This window comes from Larus michahellis, chromosome 3 (assembly GCF_964199755.1).
Source record: "Larus michahellis chromosome 3, bLarMic1.1, whole genome shotgun sequence".
In the NCBI taxonomy this organism is placed as follows: domain Eukaryota; kingdom Metazoa; phylum Chordata; class Aves; order Charadriiformes; family Laridae; genus Larus; species Larus michahellis.
In genome coordinates, this window is record NC_133898.1 from 82,751,249 (window position 1) to 82,778,903 (window position 27,655).

Genomic DNA, 27,655 nt, shown 5'->3' on the forward strand with positions numbered 1-27,655 from the left:
ATGTTGCTTCTCGTGAGGGCAGGACGCCCCTGATAGGCAGCATCGTGCTGCTCTGCCCATCAGAGGCTCCAGGCTCCTCTGGAGTTTGATTTTTAAAAAAAAAAAAAAAAAAAAAAAGAATGCTAATTCTAGCACTCTGTCCTCCTTTAGTCACAATTTAAAGGTATACGTATAAGACCATAAACCAAATCAACTGAAAAATACCAAAATGTACATAATAACAAGGCATTAGGAATATAATACTGGCAAATTGTTAATTTACTGCTTAATATGAAGATGTGCTTAGGTTTTCCTGAGTAGGTATAGCTTTGCTGCAATGATTATATTTCCAGGTTAATATTTTATGGCTTTGTTTCTCTTGCTTTCCACTTTTCCACTAGTTAGTGTCCATAGTACTGCTATACTTTCATGGTTGCCCAAAAGCTAAGCTATATCTCGTGTTCTTGTTTTGCATCCTGATCTAAATTTTAATTATTCTCTAGGTTGAAATTAATTTGGAAACCTGTCACCTTAGAGAATAATTTTAATTTAAGCTTGACTAAATCAGCAATGCCATTCTATTGTGTTTTCATCATATTCTCATAGAAATCTACCAGCCAGCATGGCTTAAGTTAGGATAGGATCTCTTTCTTTTAATTTTTAAGAAGGAAGGCAGAATCTACCAGGAAATTTTAAATTAATTATTTTATAGAGATTCCAAGTATATTACTTAATCAGTAGCCCTGGGAATTAAGTACATAATTATTGGTTATTTATTATTATTTACACTGACTAACAGGTGAGCTGGGAAAGGTACAAGCATGCAGGAAGGCAGGTCTCTATCTTCAGCAATTTACAGTCTAAAACCAAAATGCTCAAGACTGAAGCGTAAGCACAGCTGATTAAATTGCTATGGGATATGAGTGTCCTGTGACAAATCCAAGAGCTACCCAGTCTTCTGTAACTTAGTTAGGTGCTAAAGAATCTGCAATTAAGTGTTAAGCTGACCAGATGTAATTAAAAGCGTAACTGTTCCTGTATATCTGCAGATAATACAGGAGCACTACTAGGAAATCGAAACGGTCTGTTCATAGTTATGTTTACCAGTCACTTCTTCCTCCTGTCTCCTGTACACTACAAAGCCCTTTTGTCTGCGTGAAGACCCTGTGAAATCCATCAGCCGGCACCGCTCTGTGCAGCCATCAGCTCTGTCCTCTTCTCGGATGAATCTAAACCTTGCACTGCCCCATGAAAAGTTATCCAAAAGAGGAGGTGTTGAAACAGCCTGATGAAGCAAACCAGTTATCGGGAGTCCCAGGGAGTAGAAGCATGAAGTGGCAGAGCTGTTTGTCAGCATTTGCTTTTCCCATGATAATCAGTTGCGATCACAGAGAATAAGGACGTAATATTTAAAACAAGCACAGAGAGCGACTCTGAGAATGCAGGTCAGTGAATTTCTGCTGCCAATAAACAATAATTAGGGAGTTATCTACTACCTGGTCCACAAAAAAGTAGATGAAGAAGAATGAGTAAGCTGGAATTTATTCAGTCTTTATAACCATGCCCTTCCCAATAGATTATCAAGGAAACTGCAGGGGTTGAGAGAAAAAAGAGCTGTCACAGGGCAACAGAAAGAGTAAGAATAATCAATATGAGATGAAACAAGCTATGGATTTCCTTTAACATCTTCAGTAAGATTGTTCTTATTTAAAATATTTACTGATGAGCTATTATATGTAGCAAGACAGTAAAATTTACCTAGGATAGAAAGTTTTGGGGGATAGCTACAATTAGAGAAATTCATGGGGAATTCCAAGGGTATCCAATGAAAATCCCAAAGTGGCTGGAAACAGCACCATAAGGATGAAGTAATGGGTAACAGTGGCTGAGAGTCCCTTCTCTAGGGGCCAGAGCACCCACCTGCAGGTCAGACCTGCTTTTGGGAAGCTGATTGCTTGTCCCGGGCCTCTATGTGGGACACCACAGAAGGATTGATGGGGTCTTTGGATTATTACTATCTATTACTGTCTTTGCACTATTGCTGTCTATTTCTGCTTGCCCACCTGGCCACGAGTGCTGCTGCCAAAAGAGACCTTGAACAGATCAAAGATGACTGCTGTGCTTTACGCTGTGGTAAAGGGGCCAAGGTGCTGTTCCTTTTTGATCTTACCAGTCAAGGAGATGGGCTCAGTAGGAGAGGATGTATCTTGCAGATCAAAGCCAGCGTGGCTGGTGTCACGGGCAGCCCCTTTGGCTTCTGTGCCCATGGACTGTTTTCTGGGAGCAAGGTCTGGTGGGGACTGATGGCACCAGCATGAGAGAGGCAAGAGCATCTTTCCCAACAGTCTTGCTAATCTGTTGAGAAAGGCTTTTAAGCAGGTTCATCAGGGTATGGAGATCAAAGCCTATAAAGAAGTGGAGAAACAGGTTGAATTTAAGATGCTAAGGGAAGTGAGGAAGGTACGTAGCAGAGTAAAGACCTGGACTTCAGGAGAGTGGACTTCAGCTTGGTCAGGAAACAGGTGGGCAGGAATCCCTGGGGAGCATCCCATTAGAGCTGATCTTCAAATAAAATCTCCTTGAAGCACAAGAATGTCCCATCGTGATTGCAGAAGAAGATGGGCAGATATGGCAGGAAGCCGGGTTGGCTGAAGAGGGAATTTCTAGCTGAGCTCAGACACAGAAAGGAGGCATGCAGAAAGTGGAAGCACGGACAGGCTACCAGGAAATCTAGCAGCATCACCCAGGCGTGCAAGAGTCAAATTAGGAAAGCCACACGTGGCTGGGGATGAAACCACCAAGAAGGGCAACAAGAAGGGCAACATGAAGGGCTTCTACAGGTAAGCAGCCTCAAAAGACAGATGAAGGAAAACGTAAGCTCGCTGCTAATTAGTGCAGGCAAGCTAGAAAGGACCTAGTGACAAACTATGTGGAAAAGGCTGAAGTGCTTAATGCCTTCTTTTTTACTGGCAAGGCCAGGTCTCTGTGCCTAGTAGCAAACTAGGGGGGAATGAGGTACTGCCCACTGTACAGGAGGATCAAGTTAGGGAGAATTTAAGTAATTCTGGACGTGGGACTAGATGAGATGCATCCATGGAAGCTGAGATGGCTGATGTCTTTGTGAGGCTCCTCTTTATCACCTTTGAAAGGCTGTAGCAACTGAGAGAATTCCTCAGTTGCTGGTAAAAGGCAAATGTCACATCGGTATTTTAAAAAGCCAAGAAGGAAGACCTACAACCTGGTCATCTCCTGGGAAAATCAAGGAACCAGTCCTCCCCATTTCAGGCACGTGAAGGACAGAAGGATGACTAGAATCAGCCAGAAGAGATTTATCAAGCTCAAATCATCCTTGACCAACCTGATTGCCTTCTATGATGAAATGGCTGGCTCTGTGGATGAAAGGAGAGTTACAGATGTGGCTTATCTGAAGTAAGACTTTCAACACAGTTTTTCATAGTATACCAGTAGCTAAACTGAGGACATGTGAACTGAATGGGTACACTGCAAGGTAGGTGAAAAACTGGCTGGACTGCTGGGCTGAGAGAGTAGTGGTTAATGGTTCAAGGTCTAACTGGAAGCTGGTTACTAGTGGCGTTCCTCCAGCATCGATACTAGGGCCAGTGCCACTTAACATTTTTATCATTGACCTGGACAATGAGCTGGAACACATGCTTTTTGGGTTTTTGGATGATACAGCTTGGGGGGGGAAAGTGGTTGATATGCTGGAAGGCTGGGCAGGGATTCACAGAGACCCCAGCAAACGAGAGGAATGAGCCATGGAGTCCAAAAATCATGGAGTTCAACAGAGGCAAATGCACACTCTCGTGCAGCAGTGAAGGCCAAGCATATACTGGGCTATGTTAGAGACAGTATAGCCAGTAAGTCAAAGGAAGTGATTGTTCCCCCCTGACTCAGCACTGTTAATTATAATTCGTATGGAATCAGATAGACTTTAGGATTTTTACTTTTTTCCCCATCAACGCTAACATCCATGCTCCTATTTCATGTGCATCATATGCTTACTTCTTTTTTTTCCTGAGAAATCGGAGTGATTTAACAATTAGCTCATATAACACATATTGTACAAATACAACAAAGAGACAACACAGAAGAACTCGCATCCACTATTGATTTTAAATTCACTAAAAAGTTTTTGTAAATTTCCTTAACACACTTAATTAACAGAGAAACAAAGATATATCAGAGCTTCAGAACTGGAGTTATCAAGACTTTATTACTACAAAATGATCAAAGTGAATTTGGAATAACTGAGAAAAATTCTTTCCCTGGGTAAAACTGCTGAAGATCATCCAGTCATACCACAAAACCAGTTTTGTCTGGAATAGAGAAAACCTGTATTTTATTACAAACCAGAAGTATTTCCTTTTAGAAAGCTAAGAAAAAAAACCCATGGTCTAGGTCAGATGTAGTAGACGCACAGGTTTACTGAGAAGAGAAAATTACTTTTCTGAAGCCGTGGTGACTTGCATGGGCAGCGAATCCGGCCTGCTGTACCTAAACACAGGTAGCACTCTGTTGTCCACGAACCCTTATGATATTTGATACTTTGTTGCAATAGTATGCCAGGCTTCATAAATTAGCCAATAGACTAGGTTGTAATGAGTATCTGTGGATGACCATGTCTAACCCAGATGCTTGAAATTATGCAATGTAACATAGGAAAGGAATTAAACCCTTATTGAAAGGATTTTAATTTAAAGCTGTACAGCAAGAAGTCTTCTTATCAAGGTATAAAAGATTACTTGTCAATAAAGAGAAGTTAATGCTAGTTTCAGTTCTTGGAGTTGCTGAGTACCGGGTGACACTGGGGTGCTTCATGTCGTCTTATTCTGAGGACTGGACTGCCCTTGTCTCAGAAGCTGACATCCCAACAGCATTGACGGAAGGTTTCTGTTCGGATTAAGGATGAAACATCTTCTAAAAATAAACAACGTAAAGGCTGTTCCAATGGCCAAACAGCACAGGGTTATTATACTATCCTCCTTATATTTTTATTTTACTTCCTGGCCATGCTATGATTCACCACTAAGTTAGTGGTGATCCTCAGTCATAAATAGCTAAATTTATGTATCAAACATAGATGGAGCCAATCCTGCCACAAACCGAGATAGTACTGACAAAGCCATTAACCTTTCTTTCAGTATTCCCAGCAGAAAAAATGGGAATCATCAGGAATTTTCATCTACTGCCTTTTGAGTACCAGGCACTCCTCTTTGATAAGTGACAAGACTTGACAGAATAAGTATTAGTTAACATGCAGAGGGGTGAAAATCTAGCTAGGTGAATAAAGGTCTGTTGTCACTATTAATATATTAAAAAAGAAAGCTTATGGTGTGATTCGTAAGAAATCTCCATACATACTTATTGTGAAATTTTAAAAAATGGTATTTCCTTCCCTCCTCACTAAGACCAAGATGTCTTAATGGGGCTGTGACAAAGTAGCAAACATAAGAAATTTTGTTCAAGGTAAATAATACGCAGCAGACTCAGAACTAGGAGTTCCTAATGTCCAGTCACTTGTCTTAGCAATAAAAGATTATTCTGAGAGTCTGAAATACCATTTAGGAATTTTAAGTCAGAATTAAAATAGGAAATCAGCAAAGTAAACCAGAGTTAACTACTGTGAGGGAAAACTAGGACAGCTGTCAGGACACTTCAGTTATTTAGACAAGAAAGAGTTTTAAAACAGTCTAGAATATTTCCAAACCCATTCACTTGTTATAAAAGGCAAATACTAGAAGGTGAAGAGGGCATGAAAGGAGAATTCTATCCAGGTAAGAGTGATTTTCTACTTCCACAAACATATAAATTAAAAATTTATCTGGAAAACATCAAATGTGGTACTCGTATCTTGTAATGTTTCCAGACAGGTCTCAGATGAATGAATCAGCTTCTCATGTAATTAATGAACTTAATTCTTCACTGTGAGTAGGCAACAATCAACTATTTAGCTAGATATAAATAGCAGCATTATGAGTTTTTAATTTGACTGTTACTCACTGTTGCATGTTAAAAGGTGCACATTAATGATTCTCACAATCTGTTTTTGCTTACATACTCAAAAGACAATAGCTAAGAAATTAAAACAAAATATGTTTTGCTCTCTATTGAAAACTGTTAGTGAAATGAAGGGAAAACATCAATAGTGATTGCTGAGCAGTTCTTAATGAAGCAACACTGGAATAAGTTGAATTTCACACATATTTATGTGTTTTGCCATTGATGTAATGGAGTCAGGATTGTACACAAAGAGGAGCCAGGCCTGAATAAAAGGAATTTGTTGTCCACCTGTCAGGGTTCTTTGTTATACATATGAATGATCCTTACTTTGTGTATATGTAGGTGCCATAACATACGGTTCTATGAAAGCAGCATTAAATTCTTTCTATGTGATCAGAGCAATGAATATTAGTTTTCTGAGCTATAGCAAAATATACAGGGAAATACTATTTCACATTTTTTTTCAGGCAGATTTTCAGCAGACAAATGTTGGCGTTATTTGCCCTCACCGACATGATCTAACTTTGTAGCTGCTCCTGTTTTGAGAAGAGGTGTTAGCCTAGAGGTCAGGAAAGGACTCTAAAGGTCCCTTCCAACCTAAATTATACAGTGAATCTGTTTACAAATCTTCGTCTCCACTACCATTAACAAAAACATAGCTGCCCACAACTATGTAAACCATCTGTTCCATTTCTTGTATTTCTGTTAGAATTAATGCATCTTTAATTATAATCTTGTTCTTTACAAGCATCTTCACATTCCATATGTACTCACTAACAGGTGTTCTGATTCGGGTGCCATTAGGCAATGACTCACTGCGCGTTGCCTGATGATGACGTTTAAACTGGGGGAATACTGCTTGAGGATCTTTGGCATTAGAAATATGTTTGTTGAGCTCTTCCCCTGCCAATTTTGACTTGTCCATTCTGCTGAGTGATGATGCAACCTGAAGCATTAGATAACAATGTGGAAAGCAATATGCCAAAGGAGGTAGCTTCTTTTTTTCATTGTACCTGTTTTGACATTCCATCCTAGCAATTATTTTTAATGTTTGGGTTCAGATTCATTATTTAGAGTCATATTAATAGCAAAATTGGCATTCACCTCAGGTTTACTTCACTTGTTCAGTAGTTACATCCCATGTATCTACCTACAAGCAAGTTCATCTCAGTATCAGAGTCTCATTTGCCTATAGAATTATTGTCTTTATAAACTCACACAGATTTTACAATGTATCTTGCTGCATCTGTGTCTGGTAACTACATCAGCAGTTTGCTAAGAAGTTTTAATAGGAAGATACTCTAAATAGCAAGTTATCTCACTTTATAACTTGCTGTGTTTTATTCTCTACCGAGCATGTTGTATCTAGATCCATCAAATGACTTGGGCACTCAATGGTGTTCAATTTTCAGCCTACGGAGTGGAATTCATATGCCTTAGTCAGATGCCTATGTTTCTTATGCTATATATGAGAGAATAATGCAAAAGTAAATGTTTAACATGTTTGGTAGTTGTCAATTGTAATCAACAGAATGCTGATTACACAGTCTAGCTGCCAATGGTGTGCTTCAAGAGCTGTAGCAGTAGAGGTTAAGTAAGATCTCAGGACGTAAGCACAGGCAGCATCAAGAATAGGTCACATCCTCAGTTGATACACACTACCACTATTATTGCTAATAGCAGCGCTGGCAGACTTCTTCCTGCTCATGAGAAAAAACGAGTGAGAGCAGTTGTGCCAATGGATGTTTCTAGGCCATTTTCTTTTCCATATAAGCTGGCATTATCTTCAGTGATGCTGGTACAATGATCAGTCAAACCCGTCACAATGATCAGTCAAACGCTTCAGTACTACTGAAACAACTCTTTCTATCGAAGAACTCTGAGGAACTCATAGGAAGAAATGGCAAAGAATAAATATGTAATTCTCCTTGATTTCCTGTAGGGAAATCCATATATTCAAAGCTTTCTGAAGGTTTGTAAATCTTGTAACCAGGGAAAACTACTTTTTTTTTTTTCAGTGGTGCTGGCACCTCACAGCAGCTCCACCAGTCAATGCATCCTCATCAGACTGGTTTCAACGGACCTGTAACAGCATTAAGGGGGTTCCTTGCACAAATCCTTAGAGAAGCCTGTAGCAATGACCAGTGCCTGTGGGATGGATGCCTTTGTAATTGTGGGACCAGTTCTGCACCAGTGAGTGCACAGGGAATACTTCTGGAGGAACCCTTCCCCTTCCATCATCTCAGCATTAGCATGCCCTTTAGAGGTGATGCCCAATACCTGCACCCAAGGTAAGTGTAAGTTGCCTGTATTTAGGAGCATAAGGAAACTGGTCATTTGAGAGCCTAAAGCCCTTGCAATATAACCTGGGCTACGTGCTGACTTTCCCTATGCTTTGGAGTAGACCATACCAAACAAGAATACTCCATATATATACCAAATACTCCGGGTTTATACCAGTTTACCTGTTTTTGAATTAACATGTCACAAAAACCCTTGGAGAGAAGACAGGGAAAGTTTCACTGTTTATGTTCCAAATCACAGAAGTGCCACAGCCTAAACTTTTTGCTTATAGATCATTAACAAAAAAGTTATTTTTTCCTAATAATTTATAACAGGGTTTGTGTTCAGAATATTATGTTTTATCAAACAAAGGTTATAATGACAAGCTTACTTAAAGTGGAAAAAAATAAAACAAGCTCTTCAGACTTCTCTAATCTTTCATATGACTGAAAAAGTACCACAATTCCCCAAGTCATGCGGTTGAATCAGGAACATACAAACTCATTAAAATACCAGTCTTTGGGTAAAACCCACAAAAAGTCAGCGATAACTAGTTAGTTCTTGAATTCCTTAAGACACCTTCAGCAGCAGTGGCCGCTGCGCGACATCTGGTGGCCGAACGCCAGCATGGCAAGCACATCGCACTACTGAAACTGCGGCGCGCGCCAGCCGCGTCAGGCAAACCCACATTTTATCAGTTTTCTTTCAAAGGTTAACTGCCAAAATACCAGCTGTAAAATACCAGTTCGCTGCAGCTGTACGTCTTGCCACGGGAGCAGCTTTGACGACTGCCAGTGGGCGACACGTAGCAGCAAGGAAGCGATGGTCTTGCTTGGAATCATGGTGTGCCCTCCCACCCGGGAAGCGATGTCCTTGCTGTTCACTCCTACAGCTGTAGGACATCGAGGTGGGGGTTTGCAGAGCGACAGAAGTGCAGGAGACGTTCCTTAAAATGCAGAAATGGAAATCGCTGTGGGCTCGCACCCATTCGGCCGGCAAAAACCGGTGCAGGGCGATGCTGCGGTACGTCAGGGGCTCCTCACCCTCCCGCGACCGTGGTGTAACACCATGGCGTGTAACGCCTACCACACAGAGAACGGGAGAGGAGAGCAGTCGGGCAGGAGGGAACAGGGGCTTTACGAGGTCAGATCGTGCCCACAAGCCCCAGAGACGCATTCAACACCCGCGAGCACCCCAGGCTCCCGGCGTTAACGTCCACCGGCTCCTGCGCGCGGGCAGAAGCGCCGCCTGTCGGCCGAGCGGCTCCGCGGACGCCTCACAGGAGCGGGGCCACGTCGGGCCCAGCTGCAGCCCAGCGGCCCCGTTGCCGCTCAGGGAGCACGGTCGACCGCCTCCTCGAGGGGAGGGAAGGGCTGCGGGACCGACTCCGTGCTACCGGCATAGCAGTGCCCGGCGCCGCCTTCCCGCCCAGAGACCTCAAACCCGCCCCGGCTTCCGGCGGCGGCTGGGAAGCCGGGAGCCGGGCGGAAGCCTCGCGGCGGACTGCGCATGCGCCGGGGAGGCGGGTCGTTGGGGGCGGGCCCGCGGCGGGGGGCGGGCCCGAGGGTCAGTTCCTGCCCGAAGCGCCGCACCCCCCCCTGCGCGGGCCGGTGGTGCCGCTCGCGACTGAGGTAACGGCTGCCCCCTCCCGTCCCGGTCCGGTGGGGCTGTCTCTCCTCTGTTTCCTCCCGGGGAACGCCACTCGCTCACGGTGGGCTGGGGCAGGGCCGCCGCGGCCCGCCCCAGCCCGGCCTTGCCGTTGCCCGGGGAGAGCACGCCGGGGGCCGCCGCTGTAGCGCTCTTCGGTCCGGCCCGGTGCGCTGCTGATTCACCTCGGGCGGCCGCCCCGGAGGGAGGGAAGGAGACCCTGCCGGGCCTGGCCGGGCTGGGCCGTGCTGCTGCTGCTGGCACCCGAGGGCGGCCGCCGCCCCGAACCTGCGGGCGGGCGTTGGGCCAGCGAGGCGCACCCGGGTCTCAGCGCGGCGGAGGGCGGTGTTGGGGCCCGTCCTGAGGCCTCGGTGAATCCCCCCTCCCCGGGCCGGCCCGCGGCCCCGCCGGCGAGAGACCTGCTCGCTTCGTCGTCCCCGTCGCTGCCCGTCCTCCCGGTCGTCTGCGGACACCGGCTCTGCTGGCTGCCCGCGGGTCCCGGGCCGCTCGCCCGCGGTAGAGCCGGGGCCTCGGGGGGTGGCGGGAGCTGCGAGGTGACAGCAAGGCGGTAACGGAAAGGTCCCTTTGCTTCTACGGTTGGGGCGTGATGCAGGCTTAGAAAATGCTTATTGGTTATTTACTCGTCATTTACTGTGTGTTTGTAATTGGGAAAGTGTTAACTTGGAGGCCTTAACTCGGTCAGTTTTTTGTACAAACTGATGCATTTAACATCTCTGTCACAGCGTTGATCATGCAGGAGTGTAGTTACGGGAGAACCTTTAACGAGGTGTATTTGCAGCAGTGCTGACTTGTTTCTTTTGGGGGGAGCGGGGTTGCAGTTTTAGTTGAAGAAAACAAGCTGATCTACATGTGCTTCACTGTCCACTGGAAGAATGACAGATGACAAAGATGTACTTCGAGATGTGTGGTTTGGCCGAATACCAACCTGTTTCACTCTGTATCAGGATGAGATAACTGAAAGGGAAGCTGAACCTTACTATGTGAGTATAATGAAGGTAGTCACAGATAGTCCAGTGTGTGACTTGTCTCTCTTCACAGCAGATTTAAAACTTCAAGCTTGTTTCACCAGTGAGATAAACTAACCGTAGCTAATCAAGATCTTTAAAAAAAAAAAAAAAGAAAAAAGAAAAAAAGTCAATAAATAATTGGGTAAAAGGAGGAGGCTCTCCATGTACTTATGTTGAGTTTGGGTGTTCTTGCATAATGACTAGAAGGGAGAGAACTTGTATGTTACCTTACTACAGAGCTAATTTCAGTCAGAGCTTTGTGCAGTCTTAAACACAAAGGTCAGTCACCTGTGTAACACAAACTCATAGTCAACACTGACTCCAGTATTTCTGCTTATGGACTTTTTCTGCTCATTTTCTTTAAACGCTAGCAGCCATCAGAGATCTAGCTTGGATATAGGAAAAGCAGCTATAATGTTTTAACAGTACAGTGCCTGAACTGGATTGCTAGCTGATGATGAAAATGAGGGTGATGGATGTATTTGAGCTGTAAATTGGAAGGGCTTTCTATAACTATGTGTTATTTATTTATAGTGTGCTCAGCAGTTTTCATCCTTTCAGCACCTAATAGATAGACATTTGGTTGATGGAGAATGTTAGTTGATTCTGTGAAATGTAAACTTGATGTAACAGGTATGTGGGAGGAAAATCTTCTACTGTGAGTTTTTACGTGATTCTGAAATCCTAAAATCTGTCATATCCCACTCATTTTCAAAATATTACTGGATAGAAGTATTTCATCTGCTGTGCGTAACAGCTTCTTTATGTCATCAGTTTTCGATTTCCATGTGTGTTCAGTGGGTTTTTTGAAACCTAATAAAGCACTAATGCTTTTCATTCCATAATGATGGTGCTCATCTTCCTATGTTTTAGTTTCACCACTGGTAAAATAGAAGCACTTTTACTTCATGTGGTTGACCTATTGCCAAATGCATCTGAACTATCTAGAAGTCTGAGGCTTTAAGTTTCTTTTATATATATATGAGTTTAAATGTACGTATATATATTGTATAACAGCTACATGAAAAGTACGAGTTTCATTATAGAGACATGCAGTCTCGATCTGTTTAACATCAGCATGGAAACCCTGAAACCATGTTATCTTCATGGTATGGCCAACTTTCTAAGCCAAGGAGATAGTTTTAAACTGGTGGGGTCTCTTTTATTTACTCCATTTGAAGTATACATAGGAATTCTCAAGGCTTAATTCTCTATTTCTGCAAAATCTAGTTATACACAGATCATAATTCTGAAATTTTAGCGTCTTCCTTTTTCAGGTCATGTTGGAGCTGATATATAGCTCTGCTTCTTGAAGAGACCGTGGATTTATAATAGTAAAAGGTAGAACGGCAATCAAAGTTTTAAATTATGGTTTAGTTCTCATGGTTTCGAAGTGTGTCTATATTAATGTTTTTGTTCAGATCTGGAGTGCGTTTTTGAAGGAAGTCTTCATCCTTTCCACTTACTGTGCCCAGGTTTGTATCACACAGCAGTCGTATAGCCCGCAAGCTGAATCACTTTCATGTGAAGCTGAAGCAGAAGGTATGCTTCAGCTGCTAATTGGCATTTAGTGTGGGCTCAAACTGCAGCTAAACTGAAGTAAAAAACATAAAAAAGTGTATGTAGCAAACATTCCCAGCTCTCAACACCAGCTGTTCAGCTTTATATGTCTGCTCTTACCACACCTCAGTACTTGTTAATATATATAGAACCTCTGTATTTCAGACTGCCTTGCATAAATGGGGAGGCTGCATGGGAAGGAAACACTGGCATCGTTATGTTACGAAGGGAACAAAGCCTCTGCTCTGAGGAACTTGCTTTATGAAGATGGAGGAACACATAGGCCTAGAGGGTGAGGGGTTAGAAAAACAACCCAGCACCTGTGTGATGGATTTCAGTTTTTGAGCAGTGCGGCAGGAGACCCTTGTCTGTTAGATGTGTTATCACAGCTCAGGAGTGATGCATGTGCGTATCACATTATGGCACTGCATGGGAGTAACAGAGCTAATTTAAAGTGAGCTTGTCTGTCTTTTGGAAAGAGTGGTGACATAAAGACTAAGCAGCTCAGGTAAAACACTGCCCTGTAGGTTTCTGCAGAGTTACACTGGAAGTGGATGTGTCAAATTTCTTGTGTTTCCTACAGATGCCTATGTTTTGAGTGGAGGCATAATTGGGAACAGCTAGGTTGAACTACTTTTGTTGCTGAACTATCCGACTTTTTCCTAGTCCTAAAATTGTTACAATTTTTATTTTAAAATATTATACTGTCTGTCTCTTGGTGCAAACAACAGTTAGAAATAAAATTAAAATTTTTTTATGATCTGTTTTGAATGTAAAATGGTATTTTGCTCTGCAGCAAAACCTGTGGAGATAGCTCTTTATACACAAAAAACATTGCAAGTGTTTCCTTAGGCATTAGGAATTCCTTGCATTTCATTTAACCTCCACAGAAAGCATTTCTGGTTATTGTGATTAAGTACTGCAGCAACAGACAACATGCGAAAGGAAGGTGGTGTGGTTTGTGTAATTTTGGGGATGGCATATTCTAGACTACTAGGATTTATTCTGCCTGGTAATGTATTTGGAGATTTACTTTTGTTTTCTTAATTTAATGAGGAGGACTAATCTTATTTGTTGGCCATTGTCTTATGAATTCAGATGAGAATATGAATGTTAGGGTTTTTTCATGTTCTCAAATGGTATTTTTTTTTGATTGTTAGTACTGAGTGACTTGTTTATCTTGTCTCCATTACTGTTGCAGTAGTCAATCTGATCCCAACAGGTCGTGAACATCTACTTGGCTTTATACTGTGTACTCTGACTACTTTGAAGGAGTTTATGCCAGCTTTCTGTTTTTATACTGAGTGGGAGAAAACTTACACAACTGGTTGCTGGAGGGAAAGGCACCCAGCCTCACATAACGTTTCAGGAATCCTTTCTTGGTCTTGCTGCTTAAAAGCAAATCATTCACGCACTGATTGCTTTAGACTTCTCTTGAATCTTCTTACAAGTCCATCCTTTCTAGGGAGCAAGACAGATGTGGCTCCTTCTGAGTCACAAAGCTCAACTGAAAGTGGGGTTTTTCATTCAAATTTCTTTGTGATGCAGCATAGTGAACAGCATGGCAGAGTCAATTGCCAGACAACTTGAATCAAAACTGGGATTCTCTTCTGTTTAATTCCTTGTGTGTTATATCATGCACTTTTCTATTAGTTATCTCATGTACAATTAAAATTGAGAGCTATTGAATCTATGCTAAATATGCACTCAGTTTATTCGTTAAAAGCTTTAATACTACCTTGTCTGTATATTTGCCCATGCAGTACTGTAGGTCATTTTTATGACAGGCATTCTGTCTTTTAGCGTGTTATGTAGTGATTTATTAGTCCTACATTCAGGTTGCTGTTGTTGCATTACTTGCATTGTTGGGTGTATTTTATTTTCATGGCATTATTCTAACCTTTAGCAGAAAGTCTGCTAATACAGTTATTTGTCAAAAAAATAAAATTTGTCAAAAAAAAAAAAAGGCAAATCTGACCTAGTGGAATGAGTTTAACTTGGTTTAGTATGTTGTGTCATATGATTATCAGATTTTTTTCTTAATTAAGTATTACAGCCCTAAACCAAGAATTATCACTGAATCATGGCCATTCATTCGCAGTATCTAGAGATACTGCTGTAGGGTAGCCAAAGGGTGAAAGAGTTCCTTGACCTGCACGGACTGGCTTAGGAGTCAGTCGCAAAAAGTACCTGTGCATGTCATTCTGGTGAACATGGCTTTGCTTAAATGGAAGGCTCCTTGCCACACGGGTAAAGTGGTGGAGGAGCTTGTGAGTGTCTAATAGTCTGGAAGGTGAGTGACTGTGTAGAATTCCCGTTTTCATATAGAGGCCTCTGTAAAACAATTAACATGATTCTGCTTCAGAGAGATTGACTAAAGCCCAGCATATAGTTAAATATGTTACAGTTGGGTTTTTTTCATAAATATCAGTACCTTTCCCCTGGAAATACTCAGTAAATGAAAAATAAAACACATCCAACAACGCAAATAATGCAACAACAGCAACCTGAATGTAGGACTAATAGCATTTAAAAATTACAGGATTTTTGGAGTAAAAATGTTATGTGTTAACTGATGTTTTTCACTAAGTGTAGAGAACTGGTGGAGAAGGGATATTAAAAGGGGTAACAAATGGAAAATGTCTTTAAACTAGGCTTTTAAAGGTCTCCATTAACATATTTGATATACTTGTAAATCTCTAGGATAATTAGAGCTAGAAAAGTGATAGAATTAGATTCTTTCATGTCTCCCATGGAAGGGGAAGAATGTAGCAAGGTAGAAGATGTGGGACGACCGAAAAAAAGAGTTCATTGGGTGCTGCAAATGCTCAGCATCTCTGACAAACAGGCAATCTCTGTTAACCTAATTAACCGTTGGATTTTGTACTCCAGAGGTGCCCATTGGGAATGCTGGCCATGTTCTGTTAAGTTCAGTTAAATGCTGTTTGGTTATTGTCTGTGATCTCCGATTATGTTGAAATAGAAATTGTGTTGTTCTTCCACACTACAAACTAAAGTAAAATATTTTACAGAGGAAATTAGTTATGTAGTTGAAAGGGTTATGTCAACAGTATTCCAATCAATACTGCTTTAACATATTTATCAATTCCTGCATGGCTGTGTCACATGCAGCATGCTGAAAATTGGCTTTTGCAACAGTCCAAATGGGTCTCCTATCAGAATATACCAGCAATTTAACTGCAAATATCATGCAGAAATAATATGGAATTATTACCAAAAATACTTGTGTTTGATTGTAATAGCCTGGACAATATTGTCTCAAGAACAATCAGTGTAGATATATGGAATTAGGTTAATAAAGGAAAAAAGGAAAAAAATGATACTGTTGTTTAAGTCATTGGGGTACCAAACAATTCTCATTTGAGTGTGTATATGACTTCATTGAATTTAGTAAGATTGTTTACCTTTTAAAACTGAAGGCTGTGCTTAATTACCTTGCTGAATTAGGCTCCCATGAAAGAAGGTAGAAACAATATGATGATGGTAATAAGAGCAACAGATGGAAAAAAAACCCCATATGGTACCTAAAAGATCAAGTGTTAACTGACTTGATGACTGTGACAGTGGTGAGTCTTGATCTTTTGCAGTTTTATGTAAATCTAAAATTTAGTTTTTTCACAGATGTATGCAGATTAGTAACCTAGTGCAGCGTTGTTTAAAAGACAAATCCATTCTCTTTCATACGAACTTACTCTTTATTTACTATATCTCAAAATGTGGTCTAATTTATGGAGAGATTCTGGAAGAATGTTGCAGCAGAGATCAAGTTTTCTGTCAGGCAAAATATATCGTTATATAGTTTGGGATGTCTGTACCATAGACATTCACTTAAGGCCTAGCATTATCCATATACTATAAAGAAAATATTTTAAGAAATGACAATGGTTATGAGGAACACTGAAAAACAAATGTTTTTCTTTCTCTAAATATGTAAAAATTTATTTATATTTATTCCTTAGACACATCTATTTTATTAATAATTAGGAAATGACAATAACTTTACAGGATTGATACAATTACTTTAAAATGCCTGCTCCAAAGCTAAATGTTATTTTATGGGAAAGTTAATCTTTTCTCATTGGAATACTGAAAGCATTGTTCGTTAAAGCTTATGGACTGATTGATCTTAAGTAAATGCACTATACAGTCATCAGTCAGTACATGGATGCAGTCTGCTTAACCACTTTTACTAGGCATGAGACCTTAAAAAAAAAAAGGGGGGGGGGGAGGTGCAAATAAAAAATAATAATATGGCGTTCTGTTTCAGATAGGGCATAACATCACACTTGAGAAAAAAGATAGCATACCACAAAGCTGTAAGAAGGTGTCTTGTTTCGACTGATAAAATATTGTCAGTTTTCTTTCTGATTTTAGTAGCTGGGCAAAGGTTAAATGGTGGAAGAATCGTAGTAGCCCTGACTATAACCTGTTGAATTGGCAAACCCAGTGCAAAGAAAAAGGAAATTGCCAGCTATTGGAAGTACAAAATGCACTTGGAAAACAAACCCTTAACCAGCTAGCTTTCATTCTTTTTTAAAAAAGACTGTAGGAATTTGCATTTTGAAATAACAGCTGATACACAGTTGCTTGTTATATTCAATAAGAAGTTAGAACATGTTCCCAGCTGTTCATATGAAAAAGGTTAAAAACTTAATTCTTTGGCCTGCTTAAATACAGAAAAGCGGAAATTAATTTCCATTCTTCTCCCTCCCACCACATTGAAAGAATCAAGACAAGAACTTATTTTTTTACTTTTTTTTTGTGTTAGTATATTGGATACTGCTATTCTGCATCTTCTGAGTATATAATTTTATAGCCTTTCATTGACCATTAATAAGTAAACTGTCTAAAAGACATCTTACCTTAAAAAGGATAAAAAAAGAATGCAGACTGAATTTTGGTTATGAAAATGCATACTTGTTACAGATTTTTACTAATTTAGTAAATGTTATGTGTACTTAAAGCTTCTATAATTTTTTTCAGTTGCTTTTGCCAAGGATAAGCTACTTAACGCTGGTAACAGACAAAGTGAAGAAACACTTTCAGAAAGTTATGAGACAAGAGGAAGTTAGTGAAATATGGTTTGAATATGAAGGTACACCACTGAAATGGTGAGTTTATTTAACTTTGTACCTTTACTCAATTTGTCATGTAAAGAGTTACCAAGTTCAGCACAGTGTCAGTACTTTTCCTAAACTAACCACTCTGTTGGGTTTCAAAGATGGCAAAAGAGGAGGGTAATAAGGAAAGCATGCTGTTTGTGAAAAACAGAATCACAGAATGGTAGGGGTTGGAAGGGACCTCTGGAGATCATCTAGTCCAACCCCCCTGCCAGAGCAGGGTCACCCAGAGCAGGTTGCACAGGAACGCGTCCAGGCAGGTTTTGAATGTCTCCAGAGACAGAGAAGAAAGTTTAATGTTGAACATACTTTTTATTATTCTGTTTGTACTTGCTATATGTATGATGTGGAGGTCATGCTGCACCTATTGTTTTTGTTCTAGTTGTTACTGTAATACGAAATGCCTGTGTTTTTGGCTTTCCTGTTTCTTGCAGTAGAATCACCAAACAAATCTTTATTTAGCTTATTCAACCTTCTTAAAAGATGCCTAATATCATAGATAGGAAGTATTATTTCTGCAGTCTGAATGTGAATAGGATACATGCTTAAAGATAATAAACATTCATAACCTTCACTCTTCAGTGATGTGTTATGTGCTTGCTCTGTAAAACAGATAATCTAATGCTGATACATAGGCTCTTTTTGAATTCAATTAGTTCAACTTCTTGAACTAATTGCTATTGTTTTTATTTTTGTTCTATCATGTGGTCTATTTGGTCTATTAAAAGAGCCTTTTTTCTTTTTTTTTTTCCTGAGAGGTTGAGGAATCACACTGCCATTGTTTCACTTACTTAGTTTTCATAAATGCTGTTCATCAGACTTTGTTTCTTTCTATTTCTGCCATGAAGAGTTAAAAACCAAAACATTTTGAGAGCTGACAAGTTTGCGAGCTAGCATCAGCTTTCCATAAAGTACTTAGTATTTTGGACACTGAAGAGATACTGTATCTCTTTTTTCTGTGTTATAATAGGAAAGAAAACTACCAGTGACTGTTTCCACCTCTTGAACCTGCATTGTCTTGTTGATTAGCAAGCATCATATCATGGAGTCCCTTTAGACTTGGTGATGCAGGAGATCTTTTCTAGTTTTTTGTTTCTTTGCAACCAACTTAGTAATAGTAATATGTAAATGTAATACGTAATATTACATTTATATGTAATATTACATTAATAAAATAGTAATATGTAAAAAATGAAAAAAGCATAAAACCTAGCTTTTTTCACTTTTTCAAAACTGGCTGGCAAAACCAGCTTTAGATACCTATTTAAATTATCTGCAATTTAACAATAATTGGTCTCTTGGTGTGCTATAGTGGTCTTGAGTCATGATGGATATGGTCTGAATAAACAGCAAGGTAGCAGGCTTGTCCCAGTGAGTTCATAATCTTAGGTAGATAATGGGAGGAAACTTTAAGTTTTTGCTGAAGTTGTAACAAGAAAGGAAAGAAAAGCTTTTTACTTCAACCAAAAATAGATCTGCATTTTCTGTAAGTTTTTAAATACTATGATGTTTAAACTAGAATTAAAAAAAATAAATTACAGAATATAGGTATAGAGTAAAAAGAATATATATAATTCTAAAATTAAGTGAAGAGTTAGTAAACTGAACATTGACGTGAAAATGAATAGTGTAATTATGATCTGCTAATTAAGGCTTTGATCTTTCAGAAAATCAAAGCATATTCTGCCAGGAACAGCTCCACTGATTTCAGTGGAATTGCTTTTCTAAGAAAAATGCTATCTACAAACTATTATTTTAGGAGAATGGTAATCCCCTAAATAGCTGAAGCTTGTTCCAGGGAAGACCCAAATATGAGAACTGGGGATCAGATTGAACTAGTAGTTTGTAGAGAAATAATAGCATTAATGCTTAATCTTTTGAAGTCTAACTTTGGCATTCAGAATCAAATAGAACTTGCTAGTAATATTTCTTATTCTAATTATTTATATTGCACTGTGAGGTCATATTGCGTACAGTCTGTGTGGTTTCATACCTGGTTGGAATGTAGTGTATTTCTTTTCAGCTGCAGCTCCTTTTCCAGTGAGGGTTTGGAGGAAATCTGAAACATAGCTTCAACTTCATGGTCTGCAGCACTCAGACCAAGCTCCTGAAGGGGAGGATGCATCTCTCCAGGTGTGGAGTTATAGGAGCCTGGGGCCTCCCGCCAAGGTTGTTGGGGCAGGGGAAGATGGTCTCCTTGCCTGCAGGAGGTGTGTGCTGGGGGAAGGTCTGTGTCATGAAGTTAAGGAGCTGCAGTCATCAGCCTGTGCAGCATCAGAAGACTACAAACGGAAACGGTCACATCTTCTCAGAGAGCTCTCCTTTATCAGTCTCTCCAGGACCTATAACTCTGATATTTCGTGGTCACTACAGCCAAAGCTGCCACTAATTATCACATCTAGAACTATTTTGTCTTGTTGGTAACAGAATCAGCTGTGGGTCAGCTCTGGTCCCTCCTGTATCAAGAAATCTTGACTACTTGTGTCCCACCATGTTGCTTTTCCAGCAGATGTCAGAGATTAACAAGAACCAGGGTCTGCGATGCAGAAACTTCTTGAGTTTTTTAAAGAAGACTTTATCTACTTCCTCACCTGGATTGCGTGATCTGTAACAAACTCACTGTGATGTTGCACTTACCAGTCTCTCCTCTGATCCTGAACCACAAAATCTCAACCAACCTGTTGTCTGTCCCATTAAGTTTCATGCATCTAAGCTGCTCCCTCACATGGAAGACAACCCTCTTCCCTCATTTGCCCTGCCTGTCTTTCCTGAGCAGCTTGCGTCCATCCATCCACAACAGCATTCCAGTTGTGCAAGCTGTCTCATCGTATCTCAGGTAGCCCAACACTGTCACAGTTATGTCACTGCATGTGGAGCTTTAGTTTCTCCTGCTTGTTTCCCAAGCTTTGTGCATTTATATACACATACTTGTGGTAGGCTCTCTTCTACCCTCTTTTATCATTTTGAGCTCCCCCTCGTAGCAGTCACCTTTCACCACTTGCTTTCCATCCATGTCCATTAAATTTCTACTTGTCTGTGGGCTGTTATTCACAACCCTGTTGTTTATGGTCTAAAGCTCTCCTCACGAGGCTGGCCAACCTGAAGGCAAAGATACTTTTCTATCTCTCCCTAGCAGTCCTTTGTCCATAAAGAATGTCCTGTGGCTGTAAAAGCCAAGTCCCTGTTGTCACACCAGCTGCAAAAACAGTTACTGACCTGCAGTTATTGACCAGCGTTCGTAGCTCTCTGAGCCTTTCTCCTTCTGCAAAATTGTAGGGGTGCTACCTTGCCCCTGGAGCTGTATAGTCACTCTTGATATGCTCAAGGGTTCCCTTGCAAACCTTGTCAGTCTGCAACTTCTTAACAAGTAGCAAGTGAGATTGGCAGATGGGGGGAGGGCTCTATCCCCTGTAGGAAGGAGCCTTCTACTGCTATGACTGCTACCTCTTGGTGTGGATGTGCTGTTCAGGCTGCTCTGATGCTTCCTTAGAGCTTCCAGCCCCTTGTCTGCTGTTGAGGCACTGACTGCAGGTGGAGAAGGAGCCTGCCTTCTCTTGCCAGAGGTTGCAAGACTCTGGCCTAACTCATCTTGCAAGTCTCCATTCACCACTCCAGTGACTGCAGACCCTCTTTCTGTGCAGTTGGGAGTTCAGGCTCTCAGCTCTGCAAGGTCTCAGCGAGGATGCCATCAATCTTTTTATCTTCCCTGATGCTGTGCAGCCCACTGACCTCCTGCAGTTTCTTAACTTGGTGACATAGCTCCTCCACTAAAACACACCTCCTCTAGGCAAAGAAACTCTGCTTGCTTCAGTCCACAGGAGAGGGCTCTCCTCGCACCTTGAGACCTGGAGAGCTGCATCCTCTCTCAGGAGCTCTGCCTGAGTGAAAGCCTCTGATGTGCCAGGGGTGATTTCTTCAGCAGATGTGAAGGGACAGCACCCTATAGCTTGTTACCATCCCATTTGAGCACCTGCACGTGGCCTTCAGCAGAGTTTCTGTCCCTTTTCTGTGGATTGTGCTGTAGCCCTAGTAGTTGCATAGGTGTCTTTCTAGTATGAACTGGATGGATGCTTGACCCTTCCTAAGCCAGAATCAGTGGAAGACAAAAAAGGTCAAACCACCGTTTGATCAAGTGTGGCTGACATATTGTTTGAAAAATGCTGCTTTGCTTAAGAAAAATTTATTTCTTACTGACTACTAAAGGAAAAGGTAAGACTATTTTCCAGTGCAGCCAAAATTTCTCTCACTGAGACGTTCGTTCATAAAAAATACCTAAACACTGGATTTTGGCCACTTGATATACTTAGTACCCCAAACAATTCTGGTGTATAGGATTTATTATTTTTTTTGTCCTGAAATTATCAGTTCATGTGACGTGTCTTACTGATTTACTTCACTAAGTTATTCTGATCTGAAAACAATGTACCAGCTCGTGTGGTCACTTTCTGTCCTGGGTTCAGAAAGAAATTGTTAGAAAAGTAGTAATTTTCCTTACTGTCCATCTGTCACTTTCAAAAGGATTTTAGGTACTTAATGTGGTGTTTTCCAGGACTTTTCTCACGCTCTGAAACCACCTTCTGTGAAACAATACAAGCAGTAATAAATTGAAAATGACTGGAAGTCGAGATGCTGTTACACTTTTATAGGTTGAAAGTCTTCAACCTATAAAAAAAAAAAAAAAAAACAAAAACAAAAGATTTGTGGTCTCTTAGAGATTTTCTCTTTGGCATTTCTCTCATTATTTCCTTGTAGAAAGTTCTGCACAGTCTGCCTGTCATTGGCTCCCACTCTACTTAAGACCAGTTTGATTTCAACAATCCAATAATATTCTTTCAAAATAATACCTTTCTAGGCTGGACATTTCCTTTAACTGTTTCTCTTTTTTTTCTCTTTTCTTTTCAGGAGGGCAAATCTTTAAAGGCTCTCTTGGGGTTTTGAATTTTTTTTTTTCATTCTTTTGGTTACTGTAGGTTCTAGAGGGCATTTGTATATTTCTTTAATTGCAATGCCTATTTTTCAAATAGAAATTCAGAAACAGCATTGCAGCAGTACCACTGGAAACAAGATCTTTAGTGAGAGAATACTGTCTCATAGCACAAGGTAGATATATGCTTAAGAATGTAGTGAGGGAATGTTGGGGGGAGTTATTCCATGTACAGAATGACAAATCCTATTTTCTTCTCAACTTCTCTCTTTTGCCTCCCATAATTCTCTATCCTGGTTAAGACACCAGGTTTTATTATGAAGGAAATATTAAGAATAGCTTTAGTATTGTTATATGGAGTGCTGTTGTTCCCAGACTCTTAAAAAATGCTTGTAACTATATCTCAAAAGTAAGTGAAATATAGCATTATGTACAGGCATCACTTATGACTTCTGTTGGCTTCAGATTAAATGCCAGTGTGAGAGAACTGGAATTTGAAGCAGGCCATGTCTTATATCTCAGGATTGCTTCACTCTTGTTGTGACCTTTACTCTTAATGGAAGGCTGCACTTCTGAATAGAAAAATATTTCGCTCATGGTCCACTGTCTTCATTAATCTCATGTGTTCTGCTATGGAACAAAATTAATTTAGGGCTGGCCTCTTTCAAAATAAAAACCAAATATCAACTGTGCAAAGTACAAGGATTTTACTGAACAAAGCTTGAGTACACGAACTTTTTGTAATCTGCAGTGCCTAGAAAACATAGAGGTAGGCCAAGAACTGATGCTTTTCTCTTTTTTTTTTTTTATAACTATATATTTTGTTGTGTATAAATCGAAAGTAACTGAAAGTCATTGTTAGTGTTCATCTAATTATCAAAGGAAATCTGATTTTTTTGTTACTTAGTTCATCTGGAAAACCACTTCTTCGTTGAACTCTTGCTGAATTCCTGTTGAAGTACTGAAGACATGATTGGCAGTTAGTAATAAAAAGTATTAGTGGTAAAAACTTGAGTATTAGCAATGAATCAGGATAAATCCGGATATGCATTATCTGCATTCTTTATTCCCTTTGTCAGGAAAACAAGTTCTAGATATTTTCTTGATATTTCCCCCTGTTGTTCCTTTTAAGAAGTTACAAATGCAATAGGTATGTTCAAGAATTGTAGTACTGTTCTGTTTTTTTTTATTTTGCTGTCGTGAAGTGACTTTGTATTAGCTTTGGCGTTAGCTGACCCGTAGAGGGTGCTAAAGCACTGCTGTGTGAGAGTTCAGCGGGTCAGGAAGCTGGCGTGGCACAGGTGCTTTTAGAGCAATGCTCTCGGTTATCGCGCTCTGGACTTTCAGAGCTTCTGTACGTGCTTGGCTCCGTGTCCTGTGATCAGTCACATTTAATTCAGTGAAGCTACTGAGTTTACAGTTAAGTATGTGTTTATCCCTCTGCAGGATGGAAAGCTAGTAAGGCTCTTTTAGTTAAGATTTTTGAAAGATAAGAGAATGGAGGTTGGTATGCTGAATGCAAAAACTTTTTTTTTAATCAAAAATCTTGCCAGTGTCTGCCTGTGATAAAATTGCAGAAAGATCTTTTTTAGAATGCATGTGGAGGTTTTGTGTATGTGATATATATTCCTTATATTGCTGCAGGCTGTATCTTCTAATGAATTTAAAGGAGACAAAGCTATAAGACAGAAGTGACTATTTGGAGGAAGCAGCTTCTTTGTGTAACTCCTTCAATCCAGAATACCACTGAAATACAAAACTCCAATTAACCGTTTTCTCTTCCATTCTTTTTCATTTGATAGTAAAGATACAGAGTTCCTCTTGATCTATCCTCTTTCAGCCCTTTTACAGATATGTAATTTTTTACTTTACTACTTATTCTTCACAATGACATCAGGCAGGTGGGAGAGGGAAGAGATGTTAAGGAGCATGGTACAAACCCATGGCATTTAAATATCTGAAAGCATGTATACTTTTCTGTCAGACCAGCTATTCCTACCATTATCAAGCTTTTTAACTAAAAATCCTGTTTTGAAAGATTCCACAGAACAACTTATGCTGTTGCAAAACCAGCAGTGTTTTGTGGGCACAGCTGGTTTAGGTGTTGAACATGTAAATTCCAGACTTGATTCTGCCAGAAACCATCAGTCATTTATACCTGCCTGTATAACTTTTCTGAATAAGCAATAATGAATGTTAATTGTGGGAGTCAAACAGCTTATTTTTTTCATGTAAATGCAGGTATGTTAACTGTTACGTGTAAAATTAAATACACAGTGTTTATGTTAATTTAATATCTCTTTAATTTTTAGGCATTACCCAATTGGTTTGCTGTTTGATCTCCATGCATCAAATACAGCCCTTCCTTGGAGCATCACAGTGCATTTCAAGGTAAAACTGAAGTACACCTTTAGTTCAGAACAAGTGAGCTTGGGATTATATGAAATTTGGAAGCTAGGAAAAGGTTTCATAATTGTTTTAGAAATAAGTGAATTGTGTGACTTGAAGGGCGAATCTTCATTATTCAGGTATCATCTAAAGTTTTTTGTAAATCTGCATGAGATTGTATGTGCTTTCAAATTACCTTCCTTTGAAAATGATTTTGTTATAATCTGAAAATCCAAAATTGTTCTTCAAGAGAAAGTTATGAGACTTATGTCAGGGCAGTTGAGTGGGTACAAGGAAAGAACTTTCTGTAATATTTTTAATTCAGTCAGCCTGAGTTGACTGAAGATTGGGCAGATTGAGAAGTGCTCATCCTTTTAGGCACATTAACATGGATATGAGATACTGTAGAAATCCTTGAAGTCAGGGTGTGCTGTTGTACCTTACGTGGGTCCCCTGTAGAGAACTGAGTGAAATGGGTTTGGTCTTGTGACAGCTTAGTCACAGGAGAGACATTATTTTGATTACACATTGTAAAACCATTAGGTATGACTTCATAGCACTACTGATCTTTGCTCAGAAGAGCATTTGTGCAGGGTTAGCTTTGGTGCAGGATTCTTTTATACTCTGAAATGTATTGAGATGGTAATCCCAGGTACGTTTGGAAGTCAAAATCACAAGTAGAAATCATGGTATTTAACTTTAATTTCTGTATTATAAAAGAAACAATGCAACAGGAAAACTGATCCAAAAGAAAACGCTAGGTTAATAGGCTTGACTTTAGTGCGTGGGATTTGAGATGAAATGAAAAGCATACTGGAAAGCAGTTGTGTTGAACATTTTCATTCAAACAGTTCTTCTCTTTAAGGTGTTTTAGAAAAGGTCTTGATAACAGTAGTTGTCTAATTTTTTTTGGAAGTGTGCACTGAAATCGTATGTTCTTATGATATGTATTCCCACATGTTGAAACTTTTAAAGTGATTGACTGAATGAATGAATCTGAAGATGGGGATGTTTTTGAAACCACTGAAGTGTGATTGCTACACTTCTGTCTGATATGTGTCAGAGAGAGCTGGGATGAAGAAACTTCCAGTGTTTTGAAGAAACTGTAGGGCGTCTAGTTTCATAAATCATGATTTAATTGTTATACATTCTGAGAGCTCTGGGAGATTAACAGTGGCAGTGTGTGGATGTTGCCATTCCAAAGTAGAGCCATCTTGAGAAATAAGTTGCAGCACCACGGTGCTTTTCAATTTCATGTAGTAATGTAAACTGACTTTAATGTCTTTATATTGCTGCTTGCCAAAAGATCATCTAATTTAGCTTTGTCTCAAAGGCATACATTAAAGATCAGCAGAAGTATTTTACTGCTAAGGCAGTATTATTTTAAAAGCCAATGTAATTTAGTTTTTAAAAATACAACACCTTGGATTAAGCACCTGCTTAATCTCTCTTCCTGTTTTTGATGTAATCTGAAAGTTTATTTAAATAAACCCCTCTTGATCCTTAAAGGCAAAACATAACTGAAGCATATCAAAGTACATCAAAATACTGGAAATTTTTTCACATGTTAACAGTTTCTTATAGCTAAATAGTTTAGGTGTGGGATTCCTGCCTGGATTATTCCTTTCATTTGTGTGTAGTTATTCTTGAAAGAGCTATAATTTTTATTTGGCTTAATTGAACAGTGTTAGATTTTTCTGGGGTTTAACTTTTGCTGTCATGACTTTCTCATTTCTTTTACCAAAGCATGTGGTCAACAACAAATATCTCAAACATCTGTAAGGAGTGTGTTTTAACTATTTTTCCCCGATCAGTTTTCTTTGTTTAAAGTTAAAAACATTAAAAGTTTTAATTCTGTTCAGCAGAAGTTTGAAAGTTGACAGAAACTTGTAATTGTCATCCTGTGTTATGTATGCAGACTAAATAATAAATGTGCTTATTGCTTGCTTTAAAGAAACAGTTTATTCATTTGTATTTTTGGTATGCAATAAAATAGCATGCGTTTATATCTCTAGTAAACTTGAAATACAGTTGCCTCAAATAGTCATAGAAGGACGAGCTTGAACAGAATACTAAGGTCTGAGACTCATGAGAAGCCATAGTCTGTGAAGTTGCGTTTGTTACTCAGGTGTGGCTTTATGGGGAGGAGGGAAACTCTGTCCCTTCCTGTTAAATTCACCTCATGCTACTCTGCGGCGTGCTTAGCACCATTCATGTTCTCAGCATGGTAACCAACTCTCCAGATTTTGGGCAGTAGATAGGTGGTGGTGAACTGCTCTGGAAATGGTAGTGCTCTTTATTGGAGGAGATGAAATCGGGTGTGCCAGGGGAAAGGCTAATATTTTCCCTCTGCTGAAGCCTGCTGATGCCTGTCTCTCCACCCATGACCTGATGTAGAGAAGGAGAGACTACACCTGTTCTTCTATAACAGCTGTTGTCTTGGTTTTCTTAGCAAAAAAATTGGGTTAGGTGGAGTGAAAAGGAAGTGCTTTTCCATGTACATGGATACATGGATAAATTGTGTAACTTCTAAGAGAGGTTGTGGAAGGCAGAAGTATGAATGAGGGTTTTGTTTGTTTTTTTTTAAATTAATCTTTTTGGAAAAAAAGACCACTGCTGGTAACTAAACACAAATATATGGATACTCCCCCTGCCACTGGATATGTTCCTTATGGTTCTTAATG

The 27,655-nt window shown here is 40.0% G+C and overlaps 1 protein-coding gene across 6 annotated transcripts in view; it reads left to right on the plus strand.

Annotated features, from left to right (window-relative positions):
- The first annotated feature begins 9,794 nt into the window (after positions 1–9,794).
- Positions 9,795–27,655, plus strand: part of ATG5 (autophagy related 5) — an 81,279-nt gene continuing 63,418 nt past the window's right edge. Inside the window, exons 1-4 of one of the 6 annotated variants that reach the window (XM_074581021.1) lie at positions 9,795–9,914; positions 10,759–10,931; positions 17,523–17,650; positions 24,896–24,974. In XM_074581021.1, coding sequence (XP_074437122.1) covers positions 10,824–10,931; positions 17,523–17,650; positions 24,896–24,974 — 315 coding nt within the window. In that variant the 5' untranslated portion in view covers positions 9,795–9,914; positions 10,759–10,823. Of the gene's footprint in view, positions 9,915–9,954; positions 10,510–10,758; positions 10,932–17,522; positions 17,651–24,895; positions 24,975–27,655 lie in introns of those variants that run through there. The other 5 variants (XM_074581020.1, XM_074581022.1, XM_074581023.1 and 2 more) reach the window with 5 other exon arrangements.